General features: G+C 45.0%; 1 protein-coding gene across 1 annotated transcript; it reads left to right on the top strand.

The window, feature by feature from the left end:
- On the top strand, nt 1–22,788 carry LOC104382787 (glycerol-3-phosphate acyltransferase 3). The gene is made up of 12 exons (XM_086611702.1): nt 1–144; nt 10,532–10,604; nt 15,923–16,193; nt 16,694–16,768; nt 17,266–17,355; nt 17,560–17,653; nt 18,051–18,166; nt 19,941–19,996; nt 20,470–20,555; nt 21,102–21,230; nt 21,715–21,794; nt 22,662–22,788. The coding sequence occupies exons 1-12, from the start codon at nt 1–3 to the stop codon at nt 22,786–22,788; spliced, it is 1,341 nt and encodes a 446-aa protein (XP_086467828.1).
- The last annotated feature ends 212 nt before the right edge of the window (nt 22,789–23,000 follow it).

Here is a 23,000-nt window from a genome sequence, read left to right as displayed (position 1 = left end):
ATGGAGGACGTGGGCTCGGTGGCGGCCCGGCTGGGCGCGGCGTGGCTGGCGCTGGTGCTCGCCCTCATCGTGCTGCCCTCTGCGCTGGGCGTCTCGCTGGGCATCTCCGAGGCCTACATGTGGCTCCTGGTGAAGACGCTGGAGGTAGGCGGGGGCCGCCGTCCCCTCAGCCCGCCGCTCTCCCTCGCACGCCGTGCGGGGGGCGGCGGGCGGCCCGCGGGGCCTGTGCCGCCGCCCCGGGGGTTCCGGAACGGCTCTCCCCGTGAGGTGCCGCCCGGGGCCGGCGTGAGGCGGAGGGCGCCCTGGTGGGGCTGGGACCTTCCCCCGGCGCGGGCTGCCGCTCTCCGGCAGCGCCCCTTCGCCAGAGGCGCCGGCGCGTTTTTGCCTTGTCGTGAGGAGCCCTGGCCGGGCCCCGCCGGCCGGGCACGGCTCCCTCCGGCCGGAGGAAGCGCAGCGGCTCTGCCGCCGCCTCCAGCCGCGCTCCGGCCGGGGCGGACGGCGAGGCCCCGCCGGCAGGTGCGAGGGGATGGGGGCGGCTTTTCCGTCTGTCCCCTCGACCTGCCTCGGGGAGCGCGGGCAGTGGAGGGGGGGGGGGTGCGTCCTGTCCGGCATCGTCTGTGCCCGTTTGTATACAGTCCTGGAGTTCGAGCCCTTGGGCAGAAACCTAAATCCGTATGGATTTAGAGGTTGTGCAGATGGTGTGCGCTCCTTGAACCTGCGGGATCGCGAAATAAACCTTGTTACCTGAGGTTGTACCATGTCCCGGGTGCGGTTGTCTCTGCTTGGTGTCAGCCAGTCACCACCTGAGAGAAATAACGTGGGGTCATGCTCCTGGAGGGCATAAATGTCTGGCAGCATGCCCAGCACCAGTGACAGCAAGTGCCAGGAGTGCTGACGCTCCGAGACTGGACTCTCATCGGAATCGAGCTTCGTCACCATCTTTCCACGAATACTCTGGGAAAGTGAACTTCTCGCAGAGGAACTGCTTTCTGGGTGGGATATAGTTCGTACGTGTGTGAAAATGCTCTCTCCGAAGCCCATAATGTGAAGAGCGTTTTGAAATGGCTGGTGGAAATGATCTGATTGGAAATGATCTACTTCAAATCCTTAATGCTTTTTCAAAGGAACCCAAATCGACAGAACAGTTGTAAGGAGGAAGAGTAAAGTGATACAAGGCAGAGTCTGTGGCAATGCAGTGCACATCAGTATGTGACTGTGGTCTTGCCTAATTTAATCTTGTTTTATGAGGTTTTCAGTCAAAACTTGTGCATGTACTTCAATGCCTTCAAGATGCTCGGCTATTAAAATGGCATCTGTTAAATGCATCCCAAGTTAAAACGTTTTAAGGCTTTAGGTGAGCATGAAGCTGCTTGAAGTACTTGCTGGAGCCCTGAATGGTATGAGGATAACTGCTAAGGGTAGAAGATGCAGTTTTTACTGGGAAAAAAGCAGAAGCCAAGGAGGTGAAGGTCACACTGGCCTGAGGGAGCAATCCAGATGGCCTAGTAAGATAGCCTTGTTTGTATGACCTGCCTTCGCCTGTGATTAACAACAATTCACATTCTTTATTCTTAGATCATTAATCATTACTTTTTTAGTGTCATCAAATGTTACGATGCTAAGAGGTGACTCAGAATGCCTTGGGCAGAAGTATGGAGAAGCAGCTGATGGCATATTGACGATGGTGACTTGTTAGGTTGAGAGTAAGAGCTCTTCTGTTGCCTAAGGGAGGAAATAATGACTTATCTTGAGAGTTGCCGTTACTTTTGTGTGAAATGCTTTCTGGAATTACATGCCATTCATTATATTAAAATATATGATATTAATACATAATTGTGTATGACATTTATATATATATTTAAAAGCTAATGACAAATTGGGAAGTGTTCTGAGAAGAGTCTGATAAGTTGGACTCGCTGCGGGAGAGTGAAGCGAGTCGTAATCACAACTTTATCTCAGTTTGGCCTTTCTTTGCCTGTGAATTCTTTGTGCCCTCAGAATACCTGCATGGGGAGAACGCCTGAAAGGAAGTGTTTTGTTGTGAAACGCCTCCTGTTCCTTGGCTCACAAGTCTGCCTTGGTCAGCAGCCTGACAGAGATAGACTGATAGCCTGCCAGCCAGTTCCAAGCAGCACCTGCAAGAGCCCCTGAAGGTGCATGCTGTCACACCTGACTTTTCCCTGCCCAAAAATCACGTTAACAATGGGAAGTGTTAAATACATAGCTGCTGGCCTTGTGCAGTTGCTGGGGTGTCTGAAACTTCCTGGGCTGTTGAATTGAGTGTGCAGGCTTTCCGTGGAGAAGCAGTGGTCTGTTTTGTGGCTATGTTGAGTCGTAGAATGCCACAGTCTCTCATGGCTGAGACCTTTTCCAGCACAGTGGTTAACTTAATGGCTTCCTTAAGCTTTCTCTTTGGCTTCCAGCCCTGAATCTCACAGGTGGTCTCCCCTGTGGCTTCGCAGGAGGGTGGGCTCTTGGGGCCTGCAGAGCACTCAAGTTGGCACTGCTGCTGATGCCTTTGTTGCCTCTTTGATGGGCTAGATCGCAGGAACTGTCTGCAGAGGGGTGGCTGTTTGTGCACCAAGCTGAATACCCAGTTGATCTTTGGCTTTGCTTGTTTATATCTCACATATTTGCATGGTGGGAGGACACAGTAACTGTTGTTTGCTTCCTACACAGCATATATTGTCAGGTAACAACATGTGCTTTATTAAAGCTAATCTGTTGTGAGGGTCCAAGTCTGTCAATGTGGGCAGCATAGTCCAACACTAATTAGATGGAGAGTCTACGGTTTGCTGTGGCATGTTTGCTGGTCCACTGTCATGTTGGATGGAACAAGGCATATAAAAATGAGTCTGTGGTGTTCATAGAATCATAGAATGGCATAGGCTGGAAGGGACCTTAGAGAGCATCTAATCCAACCTCCCTGTCATGGGCAGGGATGCCTCTTAACTAGATCAGGCTACTCAAGGCTCCGTCCAACCTGGCCTTGAACACCTCCGGGGAGGGGGCATCCACAACCTCTCTGGGTAATCTATTCCAAACAGTTGTCATCTAGGTTGTGGTATGGAGCAAGTTGAGGATGATTCTATACTTGGGCTTGAATTTTTTCCAGCCAATAAAAATAAATCTCTTCCCGCTTGTTTCAGGAGGGCGGAAGCTTGTTCCCAGTGCTGCAAGCATGGCCGAAGAAAAGGGAGATGGCAAGCTCCTTTTAAGAACAAAGTGTTCTTGTGCTTGGCCTGTCTGACATTGCTGACAATGGAGATCAGTTGGTGCACAATAGCTTTTTCTCTATGCTGGACTGCCTCAGCAAGGCACATGCTTCTAAGCAAAATGCAACATGTACAGATAGCAGCGTTGCAGATATGCTGCTGTTAAGTTTTGTTGTGGGTTGCCTTTGACCCTTTAGTACTGCAGTGGGGGTGACCAGCTTTATGTGGAGTATGTGAGTATATTTTCTCCTATGTGATTGTATGTTTTCCTATGTGATAAGGGGAAAAAGAGGAGAAAAGCATGATCAGCTACGCTAGTACCAGAGGAATGAAGTACAGCAGGGCAGACAACTTTATATTAGAAAACCTACCTTCCCCATCATGTAGGTATTCCTTGAAGTACATTAACTTGCTCCTGAATTGCCTTACCAAACTATGCAAGCTTTTAGGGAAACCACTCACTTTCTTCTGCCTGTGGCTTCCCTTTCAGTGTTTAATAGAAGCATGTCTGGCACCATGTTAGTGTATTTGTTTTTTTTTTAATGTGGGATTACTGCTACAAAAGCATCTCCAGCAGCTGTTTGCTCCTATGAGGAGCTAGTCTGGGCTAGTGACCTGCTGTGCTGGTGCTTGTGAAATCATTTGCCACAGAAATTTTTCCTATTGCTGAAATGCTAGGGACTGCCTCTTGTGATCACCACAGCATGCTGCATTTCTCACTGTTTATTTTTAAAGATTGTCAGATAGCTTCTGATTTTAAATTTAGCGTGTCTTTACTTGGTGTCATTTTTCGTCTTAGTTCATTGCCTCTTTTATAAGCTTTACTACGAGTTGGAGTTAAGGCACCTGCAAGCATAACGTTCGAGCTCTCTTGTCAAGCAGTGGAGAAATCCAGCCTTTCAGAGTGATTTATCTTTCCTTAAGGCCCCTAGAGCAGCCAGTACACAGAGCAATCTGTTTCTCTATTGCCATCAGTTTGCAGAAAATCTGGATGACTAGTTTGGACTGTATGCCTATATATTTGGCAGTAGTGATGAGCCCCCTGAGTGATGATCTCTGCTGACGGATTGCAGCTCACCTTGTTAAGAACTAATTCCAATACTCTTGTGGTTTTTTGTTTTTTTTTTTTCCAGTTTGCTATTTTCTTTGGATTGTGCCTAGCTCCCTGAGACAGTATGATTGTCTTTTCAGCAGCATTTGTACAGACTGCCCTGCTTGCTCTTTCTAATGGGAAAACGTTTCCTGTATTTTTAAACTGTGTGGTGCATGTTACTTTTGAAATATGAAGAAACAAGCTAGCCTGAGAGAAGTGAAGTTGCTGGGTCACACTTGTGTTAAGAAAGTGCCCGGCTATAAACTAACATCACCTTATTATGTATTTTGGGCTAATGGTTTGTTGATGACTGTAAGCACTTTGAATGCACCCCCTCCCCACCAACCCCCTCCCCACTGCCGATCTCTGGAGGCTCTGATGATTGTGGGGCTTGCAGTTAGCAGAGAAAGCATTTCTTGGGTGGTTGGTTTTGCCGGTTGTGCTGTAATGCACAGCAGATGCCTGAAGTCGTAGAGGTTTTTCATGTCCTGTAACTGATCCATCTGAGTTTAATAGCAGCCCCTTGTAACAGGAGCAATTTCTGATAGCTTATTATGCTGTCCTGCAGGGAATGTGCTTTTGCTAGACAAGAGTGTAACGTTTCTGGGTAGCTAGGAGGTGAAGCCAAAAGTACTTGCATTGCAGATGAGCCTGGCAGTGTGAAAGGACCTAAAAAACTTGAGAATAGTGTATCTGTGGGGAGAAAAAGGACCTTGCAGTGCCTGTGGTCAAACTGTAGGTCGTGGCTGTGCAGGGTAGATGGGATGGGCTGTTATGTCCTGTCCCAAGTACATCAGGCAGCATTTTTTTCCCGTGAACCATCAGGATTGCATGTGTTGCTGGATATGAGGGCAGGGAAGGGAAAAGGAGAATGTGTAAGCTAATAAATATGTGAATCATTGTGGATTTTGACTGTTTCCTCTTTAACTCACTGGCCTCTGAAGCAAGCTTTGCTGACTGATGTCGTTGCACAGTGTCAGTGAAGGCCTCTGCAATTGGTGTACTTCAAGGACTGCCAGGCAGAGGAGAAATGGAGAGCTCTGAAGTGAGAGAACAACTCTGAAGGCTGCCAGCTCGGATGTTAAGAAGCAGCATGTCTTGGAGATGTGCCTGATGTGAATGATGCACCCTTGTTTACAGGGCTTGAACCGGCTTTTGGAACAGTATTTTAGCAAATCTGCTGCATACTCCTGAAGTGGATCCCTGGGCTGTGTTAACCTAGACTCCAATCCTGTGAAGACCATTATGTACATTTTTCACAGATTTAATAAATATGGCTTCTTGCATAAGGTTGGCAGAGCTGGGGGTTACCCTCTGCTGGGGTTGCGTTACTAATTAACAGGGCATCTTTCTGGTCGACAGCCCTGATCTGAAACTGCTCAATTTCACAGTATGTGAACACTGGAGTTTCTGATACTGTTGATAAGCAAATACTGTTAAAAAAAAAAAAAAAATAGCTGTATTCAGAGCTTACCTTAAAGTAACAGTTTGTGAAGCTGGTGTAAAAGAAGCTGCTTGACATTTCTGTTGCTGATGCCCTTGGTGTCTTCCTGTAGAGCTGGACTCTTTGTTGTTCTTTGGATATCTGTCCACCAGGAAGGACTTGCTATACAACTCGTGTGCAGAAGAATTTGGAAAGCTGCTTGGAGGCAGTGACAAGGATCTCCCACGAGAATGAGGAAAAGATGGTATGGGAGACCACAGAGGACCTTTTGCCCTCACTTGGAAATGGTTCCTTCTCTCAGTGGTGGTGTTTTCCTCTCCTCCTCACGCAAAACAACCCAGTAATTGGCATGCAGATTTTGCTGCCTTAAACAAAGTAGCATTGAGCGGGAGGTGTTATGAAATATTTCTTGTTGTTATTTAGATTTAGAGAGCCTCTAAGGAGGAGCGCTCACCTAAATTAGCGTATGAACTTTTGCTCTGAACATGACCTGGCAGTGCCTTTAAATAGGAGAACACCAGTGATCTAGCTCCATATGACTGCGCGTTTCAGACATCGTCAGTATTTCTCTCTTCTTCTAAATAATCGTCAAACACTGCTATTAAGCCAGAGGTGATGTGAAGGTGATAAACGGGGTGAAAGGCAAAGCTCCATCTGTGAGGGAAACAGCGGAAGTGTTCCTAATAACATGGCTTGGGATTGATCCTAAGGAAGTATCTTTAGATGTGCTTTCGTGAAACATGTCAAGCTTGGCTTTGGAGATAGTTGCCTATTGGGCAACTGACTTATCTGGAGATAAGTTTTTTTGACGCCTCTTGTAAATAATGTGTGATTTTTTGCCTCTGAGGTCTAACTGGATCTTTCTCGAGAAAGTACTGCATGGGTCCTATATATGTGGGAATTGCTTAGTGATGCATAAGTGAAATAGATCTTTTGGTCATTTTGTGTAGGCTATTGACTTGCTGTGTGTTTGCTTTTTTTAAGGTGCTTATAAATGAGAAGCCTTTCTTACGGGGATGAGGAGGGAAACCTTCTCAGGGAAGGGTAGATACGTTTTCCTTGCCTAATGAAGCGTGGAATCTTCTGACTGTGCCTTGTGTGATTAAAGCATCCAAGCTACTTTGTCCTGAGCAGTTGGAATACCAAAATTTCAAAATCAGACCTGTGCTGATGTTTGTGTAGTTTCTGTGATGGTGCTGCTTTCTAATTTTATGTGTTAGTTCAGTGGGTAGCCCCAGCTGCAGAACTGTTTTTAATCTGTTCAGGAGCCTGGTGTTTTATACTCATTCCCCAAAACTGCCTCAGGACTCCTTGCTAAAGGCTTAGGTCTGCACCAAGATACTCGAGACTACCTGCTCAGCACCAGTTCACAAACTGGGAGAAGCCACTTAGATGTGTGTCAATGTTACTGGTAAGTGATAAATCCCTAAGACTTGACAGCCTGTTTTTTGCTCATCTCCTGCGTAGAATGGAGGCTGCGGCTTCTAATTTTGTTTCATGCTTTTTGATCTTGAGTACACAAACACGTTGTTTTCCCTTCTGTGAGGTGGATCAGCTTACATTGTGACAGCTCTTTGTAGCATAAGCTGTTCCTCAGTTTAGGAATGTGTTGAAGCTGCGATGGATGGTGCAAATCCCCAGCTAGCAGGAAGGAAAGGAAATTACTCATGTTGCTGCATGTGTGGTCTCTTTTGCTTTCCAAACTGAATATAAATAAGCTTTTCACTTGATCAAAGTTCAGATTTTCACTTTGATGGTAGTGCCTTTATTTCAGGTGCCTGAGAATAGGTGGAAGGAGTAGATTAAGTAAAGTTAAGTAAAAATGTCTTGCTGCTTGGTTGCTGGAACATGCATAGCTTTTGGAAATATGGATTGAGGCAAGAAGAAAGCTGAAATAGAGGACTTAAAACCGGTTTGCTGTAGCACCTGGTAGACATGGGTCCATATGAACACTCAAATGTTCCTGTCCAGGAGGGGAGTTGGTCTCTTCCTTGCCCATTTTCTGAAGCATGCTTAAATCGTCTGGGAGATCTGGCACCAAAAGTAAAGCTGTTTGAACTATTGACTTGTGGAGCACAAGTCAGCTGTCCCCTGGAGTGCTCTGTGCAACCTTTGTACAAGATGCCATGCTGATGTCAAGTTTGCGGCGGTGCTCCCATCTCCTGGGAAGGCATGGGTAGAGGGGAAAGGGAACTATCCTCTCCAGTCTGTTCTTTTTGTCTCTGTCCCCCCTGTCTCTCAGACCGGGCACTGCAGCTTTCTGGAGTTGGATGAACCTGTGGACCAAAGGCCAGGTGACTTTGGAAGCAGGAAGGTACTTTTCTGAATAGGGTAGATAAATGTGTCTAAGCAGTAGAAACTTGCTTGGGTTACATGACTATGCAATTTCTGTCTGCTTTGGGAAGAGTCCTCTGCCTCCTTTGCATAGCGAAGTGTCAAAAGACGCTGCAGTACAGTAGGATGTTACAAGTTTTTGAGCATTACAAAGGCATATCTCAATAGCCTGTGTCCTCATGGCTTATACTGAGGCTTAAACTTTTTGACACTGTCTAGCATGGACTTGTAACTGCAGGATTTCTGTAGCAAGAGCATTGTGAAGGGAGTGTACCACATGGAAGCTGTTCTCCCAGGTTATGCAAAGGAAAAGGTGGCAGTGCTACATTTTGATTATCTGTTTGAGAGGATTTGGAAGATGAAAACTTATTTTCTCAACTAGTGTTTATGCTTGACACCATTAGCCAAGCATGTTCTTAACTCTTCTATGTAATAAATGTCTTGCCTGCTTACAGATATTTTGGTTCGTGGAATAAAGCAGTTTGAGTCTGGTCAGAGAATGATTATGTCAATGTATTTGCTGGTCTACTTGTACTCCCAAATCTACTTAGTGGAAGAGATGTAGAAATGGAGGTATCATGAATAGTTTCTTCCTTGAACAATGTTTAATTTTGGTGTTTTTCCAGAACTTTTATGGCCATAGCACTGCTGAGGATGATGTGTAGTGGGAAAGTACTGCGTTACTTCTACAGGTAAAATTAGTCCCTGGAACAGCTTTTCCCTTGGCAGCAGCAGAACTGAGAAAACAAGTGAATGTATTGGCAGGATAGGTTGTGATTCAGTGAGACCTGATATAGTAAGCTGTCCTGGCTGTTCCTGGGAAATTTTGTGGTAGAGATAATAGTGCCATGAGTCACGATACTGACCCTTCAAAAGGGAACTGCATCTCTAAATGCCCCACAGCTCTGTTGGAGGGGAGAGGTGGAAACTGCATGGGATAGCATTGGCCTGGGTCCTTTCTGCGCAGACCAGTGAGGACCATCTATGCTTTTAAAACAAAGTACACCTTTGATACTGGTTAAGGACTGGACAGTAAGTTGTTAAGGCTTGAACGGGACAATATGCTGATCTTTGATATGTGCTTACTTCTGCCAGGTCACCTGTCTGTCTTGGAAATGCCTATTATTACAGCATTCCTAGAAATAGGATTAAGGCTCGTGGGGGAGGAATTAATGCCCATAATGGGGAGCCACAAAGTCAGTCCTCTTTGACTGAGCTTTCCATCCTTTGCAAAGCTGCCACAGAGGGAAAGGAAGAATCTGGGCCAGAAGGGCTACTCTGTCATCATGGGCAGGCTTTGGGGTGGCAAAGGGGTTGTAATTGTTACTGCAGTAAAAAGGAAGCGTGACGTAGGAGGTAGAAGGACTGTTTAAAAGCACTGAGTGGAACTGAGTCAGCTGAAGGTCAAGAAAGCCTTTTGACCTGAGAACAGGTTAAACTGGCTCCAACCCCAGCAGGGCTGGAAATGAGAGGAAGTCTTCTGATGCCCTTGTGGTTCTGCCATGGGGGTTTGCGGGGAGCGGAGCTGCTGGGAACCATTGATGCTTGTTGGGAAGCAGAACTTTGTCACCTATTTCAATCTCATTCTCTCAGCCTGCTCATTAGAAAAGAGCGTGTTAACTCCAGTGAGCTGACAGCCATTCCCAAGTGCAGGGGGAGGGACTCTCTCTCTCTCTCTCTCTCTGCAGCGTACACTAAAGCTACTAATTTGGCCTGTTTGTCTGCTGCTCAGAGGTCTAAAATGCCAAGAAATGAAGAGTTGGAGAGTCAAAGGAAATTTCAGTTTAGTTCAGCTTGGAAAAATCTTGGGTGCGATCCTCTCTGGACTGAGACTGAACTTAAATGAGACTTACCATGACTGCAAATGCTGTTTTGGTTTTTAGCGGAGTTAGATGCGTGCAGGTCTCGACTTAATGCAATTAGGACTTTTTTTTTTTTGCTTCACCGTGGTAAAACTAGTCTGAAAGAAGACAAGCTAAGTTGTGCTGTGTGTGTTGGCTCTGTGAACACATGTTGTGTGCTCAGGGGCTGTTGTCTAGCGTGACTCCCAGAGCTTCCCGTGTGGCCACGACTCAGTGGCTAGCGTGCAAGTAGCACCGCTGACGGAGGCCTATCAGGCTCTTGGTGGCTGTGTATCTGAACTGGAACTGAGACATCTGTGAAGGACCAAGTCAGGTCTGTGAAGACTGGCAAGCAGAGTTGGAAAGTACTGACTAGCAGTGAATGGTTTTTTTCATTATTAAATACAGTGAGGCGGTGCTTATTTGTAGGAGGTGTGTATGGGTTTGTGGATACATCTGAGGAAGGTGGGTGATGATTAGCTGGTGAAGATATTATTTGAAAATCGCAAGATGTCTTTGATTAACTGTTGTTTTTTTTTTACGCGACTGTTCTCTTAAGTGAATACCACATTTTTCAAATTAACGTTTTCTTTCTCTTCAACAGTGGGCCACTATACGGATAGAAAAAGGTGTCAAAAAGCCACAGCCACAGATGCTAAAGACTCCTGCTGCTAATGGTGAGAGCTCAGGTTAAAGTCAAATTGATCAGACTAATGTTCTAAAGTAGCAGAACGGAGTTCTTTTCAAATGGGGAAGTTAGATGTGTGCATGAGAGAACTGGAGAAGAGGTGGGGTGGTTACGAGCTAACTGTTACATAGAGTTGTTTTGCAATGCTACTGGCACAGGAACTGTCCCTGCAGAGTGAAATGCTTCTTTTACTGGCTAGTAGTGAATGGTTGAAAAATCAAGGGATGAGGCAATGAATGATATGAAATAACATTAAGTTTTAACAAAACAAAAGTAGAGCTTATAATGGAGACTGTCTTCAGTTGAGGGAAGCTTTCAAGTTACAATATGAGCTTGATTTCTGTCTTGAAGTCTGTCTTTAGGTCACTCCCTGCAGGGCTGCTGGCCAACTATCTCACTCCTAACAGCTTCAGAGTACACTTAATAATCTCTGAGGAGATCTGAATGTTTAGTGGACAGCACTTTTCTTTTCCAAGCTCAGTGCTTTTTCTGTTGTAGGACTGCTGGATGGAAGTGTGTGGTGTTATACTTGTTCCCTTTTTTCAGTCTGCTGCTATTCACCTTTTTCCCCTTGGAGTTACCTCAGTGTTTGTCAGATGAACGTCTTATGCTCGTTATCTGTAGAAAGACAGCTGAAGAGTTGCTTCATATTTCTTCCTTTAACCTAATTTTGAAATTAGTTCTTTTACTGTATCTTAACCCATACTGTGTGTGTGTCATGGTAGGCTATACTAGGTCAGAGTTGGGTGTAAGACTTTGGAGCCGTAAGCGCAGGGAGAGCAGTCTGAGTTTGCCCAGGAAATAGGAGAAGGCTGAACAAGGTGTTGCACCAGCGCCTGGTTTTCTCCTGGTTCCTGGTTGCCTTGGTATTGCTGTCAATTTGCTCATTTTTGGCAGCGTGCGACAGCAGTGCCAGTGTTTTCTGTGTGCTCCCTCATTAGGCAGCACAGCTGGAAACAGGACCAGCTTGCCAGTTAGTACACAAGTCAACTGTTACCTGATTCTACTAATTAGCTCATGCGAACGTGCTACAATAAAGGGAACTGAACTGTTGAACTGGTTGTGTGCATTTCATCTCCAAAGGAGTATCTTTATCAATACTGTAAACACTGGTATTGTACTCTCCGCAGGCCAGGCATGAAACAGGCTCCGGTGGTAACAGATCCAACTATCATTTAGCACCTGTAATAATAAACTGGAGGTACTGCACAGCAGTGCTTAAAACAGGTTAAAATTTGTCATACTTAATTGCTGACTTAAACGTGACTAGGAAAAAATACATCCTGTATCACTACTCGCTGGTGTCCTCAAAGTTGTGGGGTGTTTTTCTGGGGTAGGGGGGAGGCAGGGTGAGTGATCCTTCCAAGTAACATCAGTGCCCTGCTACCTGTGTTTCACAGGTTGTCAGTGATGCAGCAAGATATCCTTTTTCTTCCTGTGAGGGTGATAGTGTCCCATCATGTCATGGGTCAGTGAGAGGGCAAGAGATCCAACTGTGTTGCTTTAGCCACACGGCAGGAGCTCTTGTCTTCCGAGACATCTCATCATTCCAGCGTGTAGTTTTTTTCTTCTCTAAAAAAGAAAGATAAAGGAAGAGAGGACCTGGCTAGTGTAGATCATGTGCTATGAGCTATCTTTCCATAAAACTACAAGTACCTATTCCCCTTGCAGGTGTGACTGAGGGGTATATAGTGCTAATAGGTGCTGTCATTCAGAACGTGGACTAATCTGGGTGCAGTCCATTGTCTGGTGCATTAGTGATAGTAAAAATGGTCTGAGGTAGCTCATATAGGTGCCCACATACCTATGTTCTAGCGGTCTTATGGATGCGGATACACAATGGCAATGGTGGCCTGAAGCACACTTTTTAATATCCTTTTATATTTGAAATTAAAATTAAAACCTTTCCCACCTGTGTGTGGCTCTTCCTGCAGTAAGCTGGAGTCTTATCCCTTCCTTGAGAGGTATGGGGAGCAGGGGAGATACGGAGTCTGCAGTGCCAAGCTGTGCTCTCTGTCCTGCTCTTGGGAGCTTTTAAAGCATAGGACTGACTGAATGGTGATTAGGAGTCTGGGTTCCTGTATGTGGATGAAAGTATTTGAGGGCCAGGGCAGGTGTAGGTCTAATAGTGCAGTATGTGAGTTGACGTCCCCTGAAGTGACAGAACACGAGCAGGTGGAGAGGCCCAGTTGTATTATACAACATTTATTGAGGAAGGAGATATTCCCAGAGATAACAAGTTACGGAGTAGCTGATGAAAACAGGGTAAAGGTAAGTGTCTATGTATGTGTACATGTAGGCATGTTAAGTGCTGAAGGGGAGTGTGTAGCATCTCTTCCATCTTTCCTGACCATCCAGTCCTTGCTACGAGGTGGGCTAGAATGGGAGGGAGCATTGCAGATTGTTGTGGTTTAGGCCACGATTTAGGTTTAGATGCATGTGCAAGGGCAAGTTTTCCTATACCCAGGCAGAGCAAAAGTGGTCCTCCCTGAAGACTGATGTCCTTCAATATGAAAGACGAGAGCGAGCATGAGTGAGGAGACATCACCTTTCTCTGCAGTACCAAATCCAGTGTGTTTCACAGCTGTTTGCAGAAATGGCAGCCAGTGTCTCTGCGTCAGTAGTGTGATAAGGAATAGTCCCAAGAAAAATGTTGGCTGGGGTAGTTGCTGTGTGGTAAATTACCTGGTGCTGTCACCTCAGGGTCCACGTGTTAGAGGGCAGCGTGTTTATGTGCTGGACCCAGTGGTAGCTCTTGGCTGAGCAGATAGTTGGAGGCTAGATGTCTATCTCATTGCAGCTGAATGACCAGCTCTCAGCTGTCAGTGTGGGTGTTGACTGTGTCAAAAGGTAGTTCTCTTCAAGTTGGTGGGTTTGAAAACCACAAAAATGCTGTTAAGTCAGAGTTTTGAAAGTGACATCCACTAAAAGAAAAGCTTATGCAAATGGTGTGCCTGTAAGTAGATACTGTCAAATTTGAGCCTGGTATAATTAGCTGACTCGAGTGTGTGAGCTCGAAGGCTTGGGGCTTGTGCTGTGGCACTGAGTAACGTGGTGGCTACAGCTTTTTTGTTGAAGAGTGATGTTTGCTGTACTCCTGCGTAATGCTGCCTTTGAGCTGTCTTTGGCAAACTCGGCTCTGCCTGTGGCCAAGGGATTAAAGGCCATTAAATGTTTACTTCTGATGACAAGTTGGCTATCACGTGAGCAGCATGTGTTTAGTTCTGTTCAGAATACCTTCAGGTGCTGCAGAGATCTTGGCTCAGAGCAGCTTGTCCCAAGGCAGCTTGCGCATGGGGGTGTTGTGTGACAATGACAGCACAGGCTGGTGACGCAAGACATTGCAGCCTTGTTCTCTCGGCTGTGCCAGCAGTGTGTTAAACTTGAACCCTGGGCTGGTTTTAGCCAAGAAGTAGGAGCCAGGGGAGCCAACTGCTTGGATGATGCTGAACCAGGGACTGGATAAGGAAGAAGTGTTCCCAGTTCTCCTGGGAACTGGAGAGAAGAGTGGTACTTGTGTGATGGGTGCTGGACAGTTTCCCTGGCCAGTTTTTTGGCTACAACCTGTCTCCTACCCCGGCAGCAGCATAGAGCAGACAGGTTGGGCTGACTCGCCTGCAGTCCTGGATGTTTCACGGATTAGAGGTTTAAGGGATCGACTGAGAGAGAAATTGAACCACAAACCAGAGCTCTGGTTTGGGTTTAAAATACGACACAAATGTCCATCCTGCTAAACATCTGATGTGATGCATGTTTCTATAATTTAGAAGCCGAAGGGCATGTGGGTGCTTGGGTGTGCCATATTAATGATTTATATTTACAGGCTAGTGATAGGACAGTGCATTGAGATGGTCTGCTGGTGGAATTGCAAGTCGTGGCTGCCAAGTTCAGAGCTGAAGGTGCTGATAGGTTTTGTTGCAGTCTGACATCTCTCTTGCATGTTGTTCTTTAGTGTTTACTGCAGTGATTTGTGGACCTTGTGTCTTGGAGATTCTTGTGTTATCCCATGTGTATGCTACAGTGTAATACAAAGGTTTTCCATGTAATTTGTAATTTAAATGTTGCGTGTGATTTGCACAACAAATATATTCAGAGTTTTTCTGCTGGCAAGACTTTCTTGGGATGCATGTTTCCAAATTGTGGGATGCGTATTTGTGGACAGTTGCCTTGTAGCTTGAAACAGTTGGATGCTTCCTCCTTTCCTGTTTTTTTTCTCAACATGGAAGCACAGAGATTATGCAATTTATCAGAGGATGTCTGACAGAGTGGCAACCTGAACTTGGACCTCTCTAATCCTAGTTGAGTGTCTCAGGGGATGGTGGTTCTGGTTAAATGTTATTCTAGATTTCTTCAGTCATCAATTTCTGGAGCCAGCGTTGCTTACCAGAAAGCAGCTATTTGATCTTTATATTTAGCTTACGCAATTTGTCCTTGCCTTTGAAAGCTGTAGTGAGAAATTGATGCCTATCAGACCATAAGTATAAAAAACAAAAAGAGGGGAGGAGAGGGAATACTTGCTATTTGTACTGCAATTCTGAACTCTCCAGGTTTCTTTTCTATTGCCAAGCATTGTGGGCAGAGTTCAACTGAAACACAACTGTTAGTGCTGAACTAAATTATTTCAAGGCACCTCTGGGCAAAACTTTCCCTGACTTTGTTTTTTGGATTTTTTTTTGTGTTTGATTTAAACTAAAATGAATAGTGTGATCTTGTCTCTGCTTATAGAGGAGACTTGTGCTGTGAAGGAGGGAGGTGTGTTTGGTTCAAAGGTGGTCCATGCACAGATGTCAGGTAGCTGTTGCAGTCTGGGGCTTTGAAATGTAGTAGTAGAGCACGTCTCAGGTCAGTGTGACTGTGGAACACCAGAATGTCTGACAAGAGATAGGCCTAGCTGACACCGAAGCCTCCATGGAGGAGACTAAATGCCCTTAAATACACAGAGCACCAGGAAAAGGGAATGAAAAGGCCAAGGTCTTGCTTGGTCCTCCAGAAGCATACGATGGTCTTCCAGTCACTGAGTTGAGGACTTGTCGGATGGTGGGAAAGGGTTTGCCTTCTTGCTTTGCCTTCAGTAGACAACAGAACTTGATATATTTGCTGCTGAGAGTGCTTGTGTGAGGAAGGGGAGCTAGAACTGGCCTGCTGAAGAGTGTGCTGTGTTCAACTACCCATCTGATCTTGCTATTGTAGGAGTGACTCTGACAGTAAATTTGCCTCTTTGAGTAACACAGAGCAGCAAGTGGTTTGGAGGATGACTGTTACTGTATTGAATTATTTCCTCATATGGTTACCCTTTCCCTTCCCAAGGTATCATTGAAAGAGATGAAACACCTATGGAGAAAGAAATTGCACGTCTGCATCGAGTGGACTTCGAATTCTCTGACATATTCTACTTCTGCAGAAAAGGATTTGAGGCCATTGTGGAAGACGAAGTCACCCAAAGGTTTTCCTCTGAAGAGCTGGTCTCCTGGAATCTCCTCACAAGGACTAATGTCAACTTCCACTATATCAGCCTGAGGCTGACTGTTGTGTGGGTCATTGGGGTTATAGTTCGGTACTGCTTCCTGCTGCCTCTACGGTAAGCTCAAGGGTGCTGAGGGATTTTGTCAGTCTGGGAACATGTAAATGTGTGTTTTCTTGGGAAATATCCTCTCAGCTTTTTAACCCAAAAGCAGTATTAGCAGATAAAGAAGATGAACTGGCTTAAACTCTCCTTTGGATGGTTAAGGAGCCATTCAGAACATTTTTATCTTGCCCTTTACTGTGGAGAGTAGATTAGGGCTAGCGGTCATCTTTTCTGTGAGTGTTTCCCCTAAGTTATGTGTATTGGCAACGTAAGTGTTGCGTGGCTGAGCTCTAAAACTCCCTGGCACTATGTGCATTGGGGTATCTGAGTCTGCTGCCTCTGCTAGACGATGATTTTGAGCAATGTGTCAGGGAATTACTGATTTACAGAACTGGATATGTCAAGTATCTGAGGATTAATTGAATTCCTGGAATCCCTTTCAGTTTTAAAGGGGAAAGTGATTAAAATGAGCAGAGCCATTTATTTTGATTTAATGTCTGTTTTGTCCGTAGCTTTACCCTTGCTGCCATTGGGATTACCTCAATGATTGTGGGGACAACAGTGGTAGGACAGCTGCCAAACAGCAGGTAGGTACTGTGTGTGATGTGTGAGGGACAAACTTGCCAAGTTGCGTCAGTGCAAGCAGCTCAAGATTAGGACTGGACAGATTTTACAAGTGATAGACTACTGATAGTCTGTTCCACCCACAAACTTGTGGCCTTGCAGTTAGTGGCAGTTTGAACTTGGGCTGAGGTTGTCATCTTGCCAGGCTTGGCACTGAGGTTGGTGGTTTCTGATGGGCTCCTCTTGCTGTCATGAGAGACTTAAAGGGAGCATTGTAGGTAAGATAATGGTGCTGGGATAAAAAATACCCAGTGAGAAGATAACAGCCTTGCCTAGGAAGTGAGACCAAGGGTGTCTTGGCTGAGCTGCTGTAGCAAGTGAACGGTAGAGCTGGGAATATCCCTCTGCTCCAGAGTACCAGGAAAATTTCAGTCCTGAGTTGTGTTGTGTAGGCTGGAGAATATTGTGCATGTGTCTAGCTGCTTTCCAGGATCCTCCAGATGCCTGTGATTTCTTTCAGTGTGAAAAACTATCTGAGTGAAGTGGTCCACCTCACGTGCTCCCGTATCCTTGTCAGAGCTCTGTCTGGAACCATCCATTACCATAACAAGTAAGTGAGCTGATGTTATGATAGCAAAAGCATTTGTGTACTTCTGCATGTATGTGTGCCATTTCAAACGGGACAGCTCTTTCCTGACCCGCAGGTTAATGTCACACTGGACGCTGACTCACCTGTGAGCTTTATGGAACTGTTGTGTGTGTAATGTGGTGCTCAGTGCACTAGTAGTCTAACAAAAAAATCATGTAATTGCAGGGAGAACAAACCTCAGAAGGGAGGAATTTGTGTTGCCAACCATACGTCACCGATAGATGCGATCATTTTGACAAATGATGGATGCTATGCAATGGTATGAGGAGATCCATGATGACCACAGCAGCGGGGAAGAGGGCAGGGAAAGATTGTGGGGTATTGATTGTGGAGTTCAGTACTTAACTTTCACAGTAGAGATGTTAATTTGAGCACTAGTCAATGGGGAAATGGATAAATTATGTTGAAGATACGTGCTGGTGAAGTTGTCCTGACAGTGTCAGTGCTAGGCTCTTCATCTGGTGAAATAATGAGGTATGCTTCCATGCGTGCATCTGGATCCTTCCAGTGAATGCATTTTCATAATTTTTGTGGGCACTGCCCAATCCTGGTTTGCAGTGTGCAGTGTGGTTGGGTGTTTTTGAGGGAGATGCAGAGGAAGAAGTTCTGCTTTTCAGGCGTCTCATATGCTGATATGCCTTACTGGGCTTTTGCAGGTCGGCCAGGTCCACGGTGGACTAATGGGAGTTATTCAGAGAGCCACAGTCAAGGCCTGTCCCCACGTCTGGTTCGAACGCTCGGAGATCAAAGACCGCCATCTAGTGACGAAGAGGTGAGGCGGGGGTTGGAGCGGGGCTTGCGGTGCCTGTGGGACTCCGGTACCTGCTAGTGCCTCAGAGGGAATGTCCGAGTGTGCAATCCCTGACAAGTCACTGAAAGAGCAAAGACCCAGATAAGGAGTTCAAGCTTTGGAAAGTCAGAAGCCCAAGAAGCTGATGAGGTTGCAATGGGAAGCAGAGAACTTGGAACCTTGGGATCTCAGGAGGGCTGACTTAGCAAAAGCATCTTCTTTTAGCAGGAGCTGTATCTAGTTGTCTTATTCCAAATGATGACTGCTGCTTATAAATGCTGATCACAGGGATATGAGTTGTCTGTAATTCCACATTGCTGTAGACTGGAATGATGCAGAGTATTACAGATGGGTAGATGTAGGTAGGAGTGGAAGCAATTGGAATAGTAGTGGCTCAATAGCAGCTCTTGGAGTGAGTGGAAGGGGTGGCATGCAGCAAACCAGATCATTCAGAATGACCTGAATATGCTTCCTTGTGTGGGCTTTGGTACAGTAGACTGGTCAAAATGTTGAGTTCCCAGGTCACCAAGGAAGACTTGAAAAGCTTATGCAAGGTGAAATGATTCAGGTTATGGTAAGGCCTGGATTGCAGCAGATTGTCAGAAAACATCTCACTTGGGTAGCCATCAGGTTAACTAATGTCTGATGAATTCAGATATGCATGGGTGTGAGGATACTTCCAATTCTGGGATTTTCTGTTGAAGAGAAACACTGATGGAAAAAATGGGCTTTCTGTGACCCAAACTGTCTTGGCTTCATTTGAAATTGTGAGCCACTAGAAATAACAAGCTTTGCTCGTTAGGGTAAGGGGCAAAAATGTGTCTAGTTAAAAAAATGAGCTGCTTACAAAGGCAGTTTTCTGCAGAACATCACCAAAGGCATACCCATTAACACTGTAGTAGTGATAGAAATTCTTCCTCATTTTTAAAGAACTTCTAGGTTAATTTTGACAGGTTAACTTCTTCACCACCTCATTGGCCTCTGTGCAGCAGGATAGCTTTGCCAAAGTCATCCAAGTATTATTCAAGTAGTGTGAGCTGTAGGTGTTTAAGAATCCTCTTTTTAAGAAATCTGCTGTTAAAGTAAGCAGAGCCTGGAGGGACTACTGCACAAGACTTTTTTTTCCTCACATAGGCAATTTCATAGAATCATAGAATGGTTAGGGTTGAAAGGGACCTCAAAGATCATCTAGTTCCAACCCCCCTGCCATGGGCAGGGAAATCCTCTACTACATGAGGTTGCCCAAAGCCTCATCCAACCTGGCCTTGAACACCTCCAGGGATGGGGCATCCTCAACTTCTCTGGGCAACCTGTTCCAGTACCTCACCACCCTCAATGTAAAGAATTTCTTTCTTATATCTAACCTAAATCTCCCCTCTTTCAGTTTAAAGCCATTGCCCCTTGTCCTATCACTACACGCCCTTGTAGTGATAGGAAATCTACAATTTCTTGTAGATTGAGTTGGTCAGAGTTAATTGGACTGATTTAATGGCGTGTATTTGGCTTCCCTAACAGTCATTAATAAAATAATACAGAGGAAAGAAAACAGGATGTTGCCTCAGTGTAATGCCTGAGGGATGGCTTGCAGAAAGCTTCAGATTTGTCAGAAACAGAAAGGCAGGTACAAATTAGTGTCCAGTAAAAGGCTTTGGTTTCAAACAAATGTGTTGTATGTAAAGATACTTCTAATGCACCTGCCTTGGGAAAGAAGAGTGGAAAGTAACTATTTTTTTAAACTTTCCTTCTGCTTCCACAGACTCAGGGAACATGTGGCGGATAAGAGCAAGCTTCCAATCTTAATTTTTCCAGAAGGTAAGAAACTGAACTGCTCCTTATCTCCATTCAGTGTAGATATCCCTGTTCTTTTTTCATGCCTTCAGGTGCTCAAATGTATTTTCACCTCTGGCTTAGATTTTAGTAGGGTGTTCCAATTTTTCATCTTTAATATGAGATACATGAAGACAACACAATGGCTGTTGGGTCTTCTGGGAGAAGCTTTAGGCAGAAAAATGGGAAGATTGCTTCTTTTCCCCTGTGAATATCAACTCACTGTCCTACAGGTCTAACCTCAGCCTTGTGCTTTTTGTCTGTCACATTCTGGCTTTGTTCAAGGAGTCAGTCACAAGACAAAGAATGAAAGCAAGCAGGGGAGAGATGTTTAAGATTACCCATAAAGGGCCTGCATTTGATCCTTTGTGAGTGCAAGACGTGTGTGTTGATGTGGTGTTGCTGCTGAAATGTGGTAGGCTGTGCGAAGCAATCACTTTAGTTTCTCTTCTGGACAGGCACCTGCATAAACAATACGTCTGTGATGATGTTCAAGAAGGGAAGCTTTGAAATAGGAGGAGTAATCTATCCCGTTGCAATCAAAGTAAGTGGAAATAGCTGGCTGCTGAATTTCGAAGTTTGAGATCGTTTTTGTAAGGGTGGTAGGAAGCTCTTCCAGTACAGCTACTAATGAAAGCACAGTAGCTCTGGCAATTGGCTGCATTCTGTGGATGACTCCTACAATACAAGTGGCTGAAATGAGAAAGTGGAGAAAGTGAAGTCCTTCAGCCTATGGAGTCTGGTTGACACAACCTGGTGGGGTCAGCAACTTCCTCCAGAAAGCTGGAAGGAAGGGAGACCTGGCTAGTCCTTCCCAGTGCTGAAGGGAAGAGAAGCATGCAGCTTGCAGCAGACTTGGCTCTTTTGGCTGTTTGGGCAAATGAGTGACATCTGGTTCTGTCATGTAGTCATACGCAGCACTAATAAGCACAGACTAATTTTTCAAAGGCCTCATTCTAAGCAAACATGTCAGTTGTAAATTTTCTCTTACTCTGACATGTAACTGGAAGCATCCACCTGAGATCTGAGACAGGCTGTGATGGTCTGTGGGAAAAGGGTTTTGTTGTTTGTTTTTTGTGATCCTTTACAGTATGATCCTCAGTTTGGAGATGCATTCTGGAACAGCAGCAAATATAACATCGTGAGCTATCTGCTGCGAATAATGACCAGCTGGGCCATTGTTTGCAATGTGTGGTACCTGCCACCAATGGTTAGAAAGGTAATCTAGCATCTGGTTGACTGATCACTATTTGAGAACGTGACGGTGTTTGCAAGTGTCTCTTTTTACTCACTTTTTTCCCCTACACTCCTACCCACCCCATGTCTCCAAATCAGAGTTTTATGCTGCACTTTTTTTAGTGTTTTCTTTAAAGTATGATTGGATTTAGCTTTTCCTGATGCAGCTTGGTACCATCAGCAGTGCATCAAATATGCAAAGGATGGCAGTAAATATACTGCTACTCACAATAGCAACACTGCTAATGTTCCATCCTGTTGGAGCAAAATTTTTCCTAATTTCGATGCTGTCGGGGAAATATGAGCTAAATTATTATCACGTTGGAACATCAGATTGTGTTGGCATGATAAGGGATGGATTGTTTGGCAGTGAGCTGATTTGATGAGGCAGCAGGTGAAAAGTGTTATGCAGTCTGTTTCAATTCACTTCTCTCTGCTTTGACTATGTTGATTTGTGACCCTTGAAGGAAGGCGAAGATGCTGTTCAGTTTGCCAACAGGGTGAGGTCAGCCATTGCTCGCCAAGGAGGACTGACTGAACTTCCCTGGTGAGTGATGCCATCCTGGTTAGAATTTATGTACTATCTGTTGTTAGTTTGATTGAGAGGTGCTTCCTCCCTTAGCTTAGTGACACGCAGCATTCAACATAACTTTATTCCACTCTGGAGAGAACGAGGGAGTAACTTGACATGCGCGTATGTGTATTTGAAAGTACAAATAAAAAAGATGCATGAAGTCTTTGGAGCACGTGGCTCTCGTGTAGTGAGTTTCACCTGAAGGCTTGATGCTTTTGAAGAGGGCCCCTTCACAATTGTTTCTCATGTTGAGACTCATGCTGAGATTAAGGAGTGGCAGTGAAGTTACTTGGCAAAACTGACAAACAACAAGAAATAAAACACAGGGCTTGAGGCATAGTGCTCCAATTTTCTCATGTCCTACCTCAGTAAGTAGCCAAATGCCTAGATTTCATAATACTGTATGAAACAAACTTCAAAGCAAGATTCTGGTGAAGATAATGGGCAAACAGATTAAACTATGAGGCCCAGGTGGCCCTCTGAATGGTATAAGGTTAGAGACAACTATGGTGTTGCACAAGATTGACTGCCTCTACAGCCTAGGAAAATAGCATCCTGAGTTGGCAAAAATTTCTATGGTAGTTGCAACCTGTTAACCAACACGAGTAGGCTGCTTTAACAGACTAAACTCAAAATTTGGACTGCATAAGCATTATGGCTTAAGGTAAATGTTTTAATAAACATGCTTAAACTTAGATGTTCTAGAAATTCTGATAATAACTACTTCATCTTTTAGGTTAAGACTCTAGAGTTGACTAAGATAGTTAATATAATACACAGTCTGATAACAATAGTGGTAACAATCGTGATGGGTTACCTTGCTCTCTTGCTGTGTTCCAGGGATGGAGGTCTGAAACGAGCAAAAGTCAAAGATACTTTCAAAGAAGAACAGCAGAAAAACTACAGCAAGATGCTAGTGAGAAATGGATCAATAGGAAATCTGTCTACGGGAACAGAGTCAGACTGAATGGTGGTTCTTGAAAACTAATTTTGCACAACCAGCCTTAGCAGGAATAATGTTTTTTTAATTAAAAAAAAAAAACACCACAAAAAAATGGAGCAACAAAATCTCTCATCACGTGTATGCATATTCTCTGTACGGCTGGTGCAGAGCCTGCCAAGGGCAGTGTCTCTGTATCTCTCCCTCGCTTTTCACTCTTCTCACTCTTCTGCCCCTCC

The sequence above is a fragment of the Tauraco erythrolophus genome, chromosome 5 (assembly GCF_009769465.1).
Source record: "Tauraco erythrolophus isolate bTauEry1 chromosome 5, bTauEry1.pri, whole genome shotgun sequence".
Classification (NCBI taxonomy): Eukaryota; Metazoa; Chordata; class Aves; order Musophagiformes; family Musophagidae; genus Tauraco; species Tauraco erythrolophus.
The sequence above is the reverse complement of the archived record's forward strand: the minus strand, read 5'-3'. Positions and strand labels throughout refer to the sequence as shown.

Bases quoted from the DNA above. Each gene is read 5' to 3' on its own strand.
- LOC104382787 (XM_086611702.1), top strand. From the start codon at position 1: ATGGAGGACGTGGGCTCGGTGGCGGCCCGGCTGGGCGCGGCGTGGCTG. The intron at 20,556-21,101 runs GTAAGTGGAAAT...GATCCTTTACAG, and splicing joins TCTATCCCGTTGCAATCAAA to TATGATCCTCAGTTTGGAGA. The intron at 21,795-22,661 runs GTGAGTGATGCC...GCTGTGTTCCAG, and splicing joins GGACTGACTGAACTTCCCTG to GGATGGAGGTCTGAAACGAG.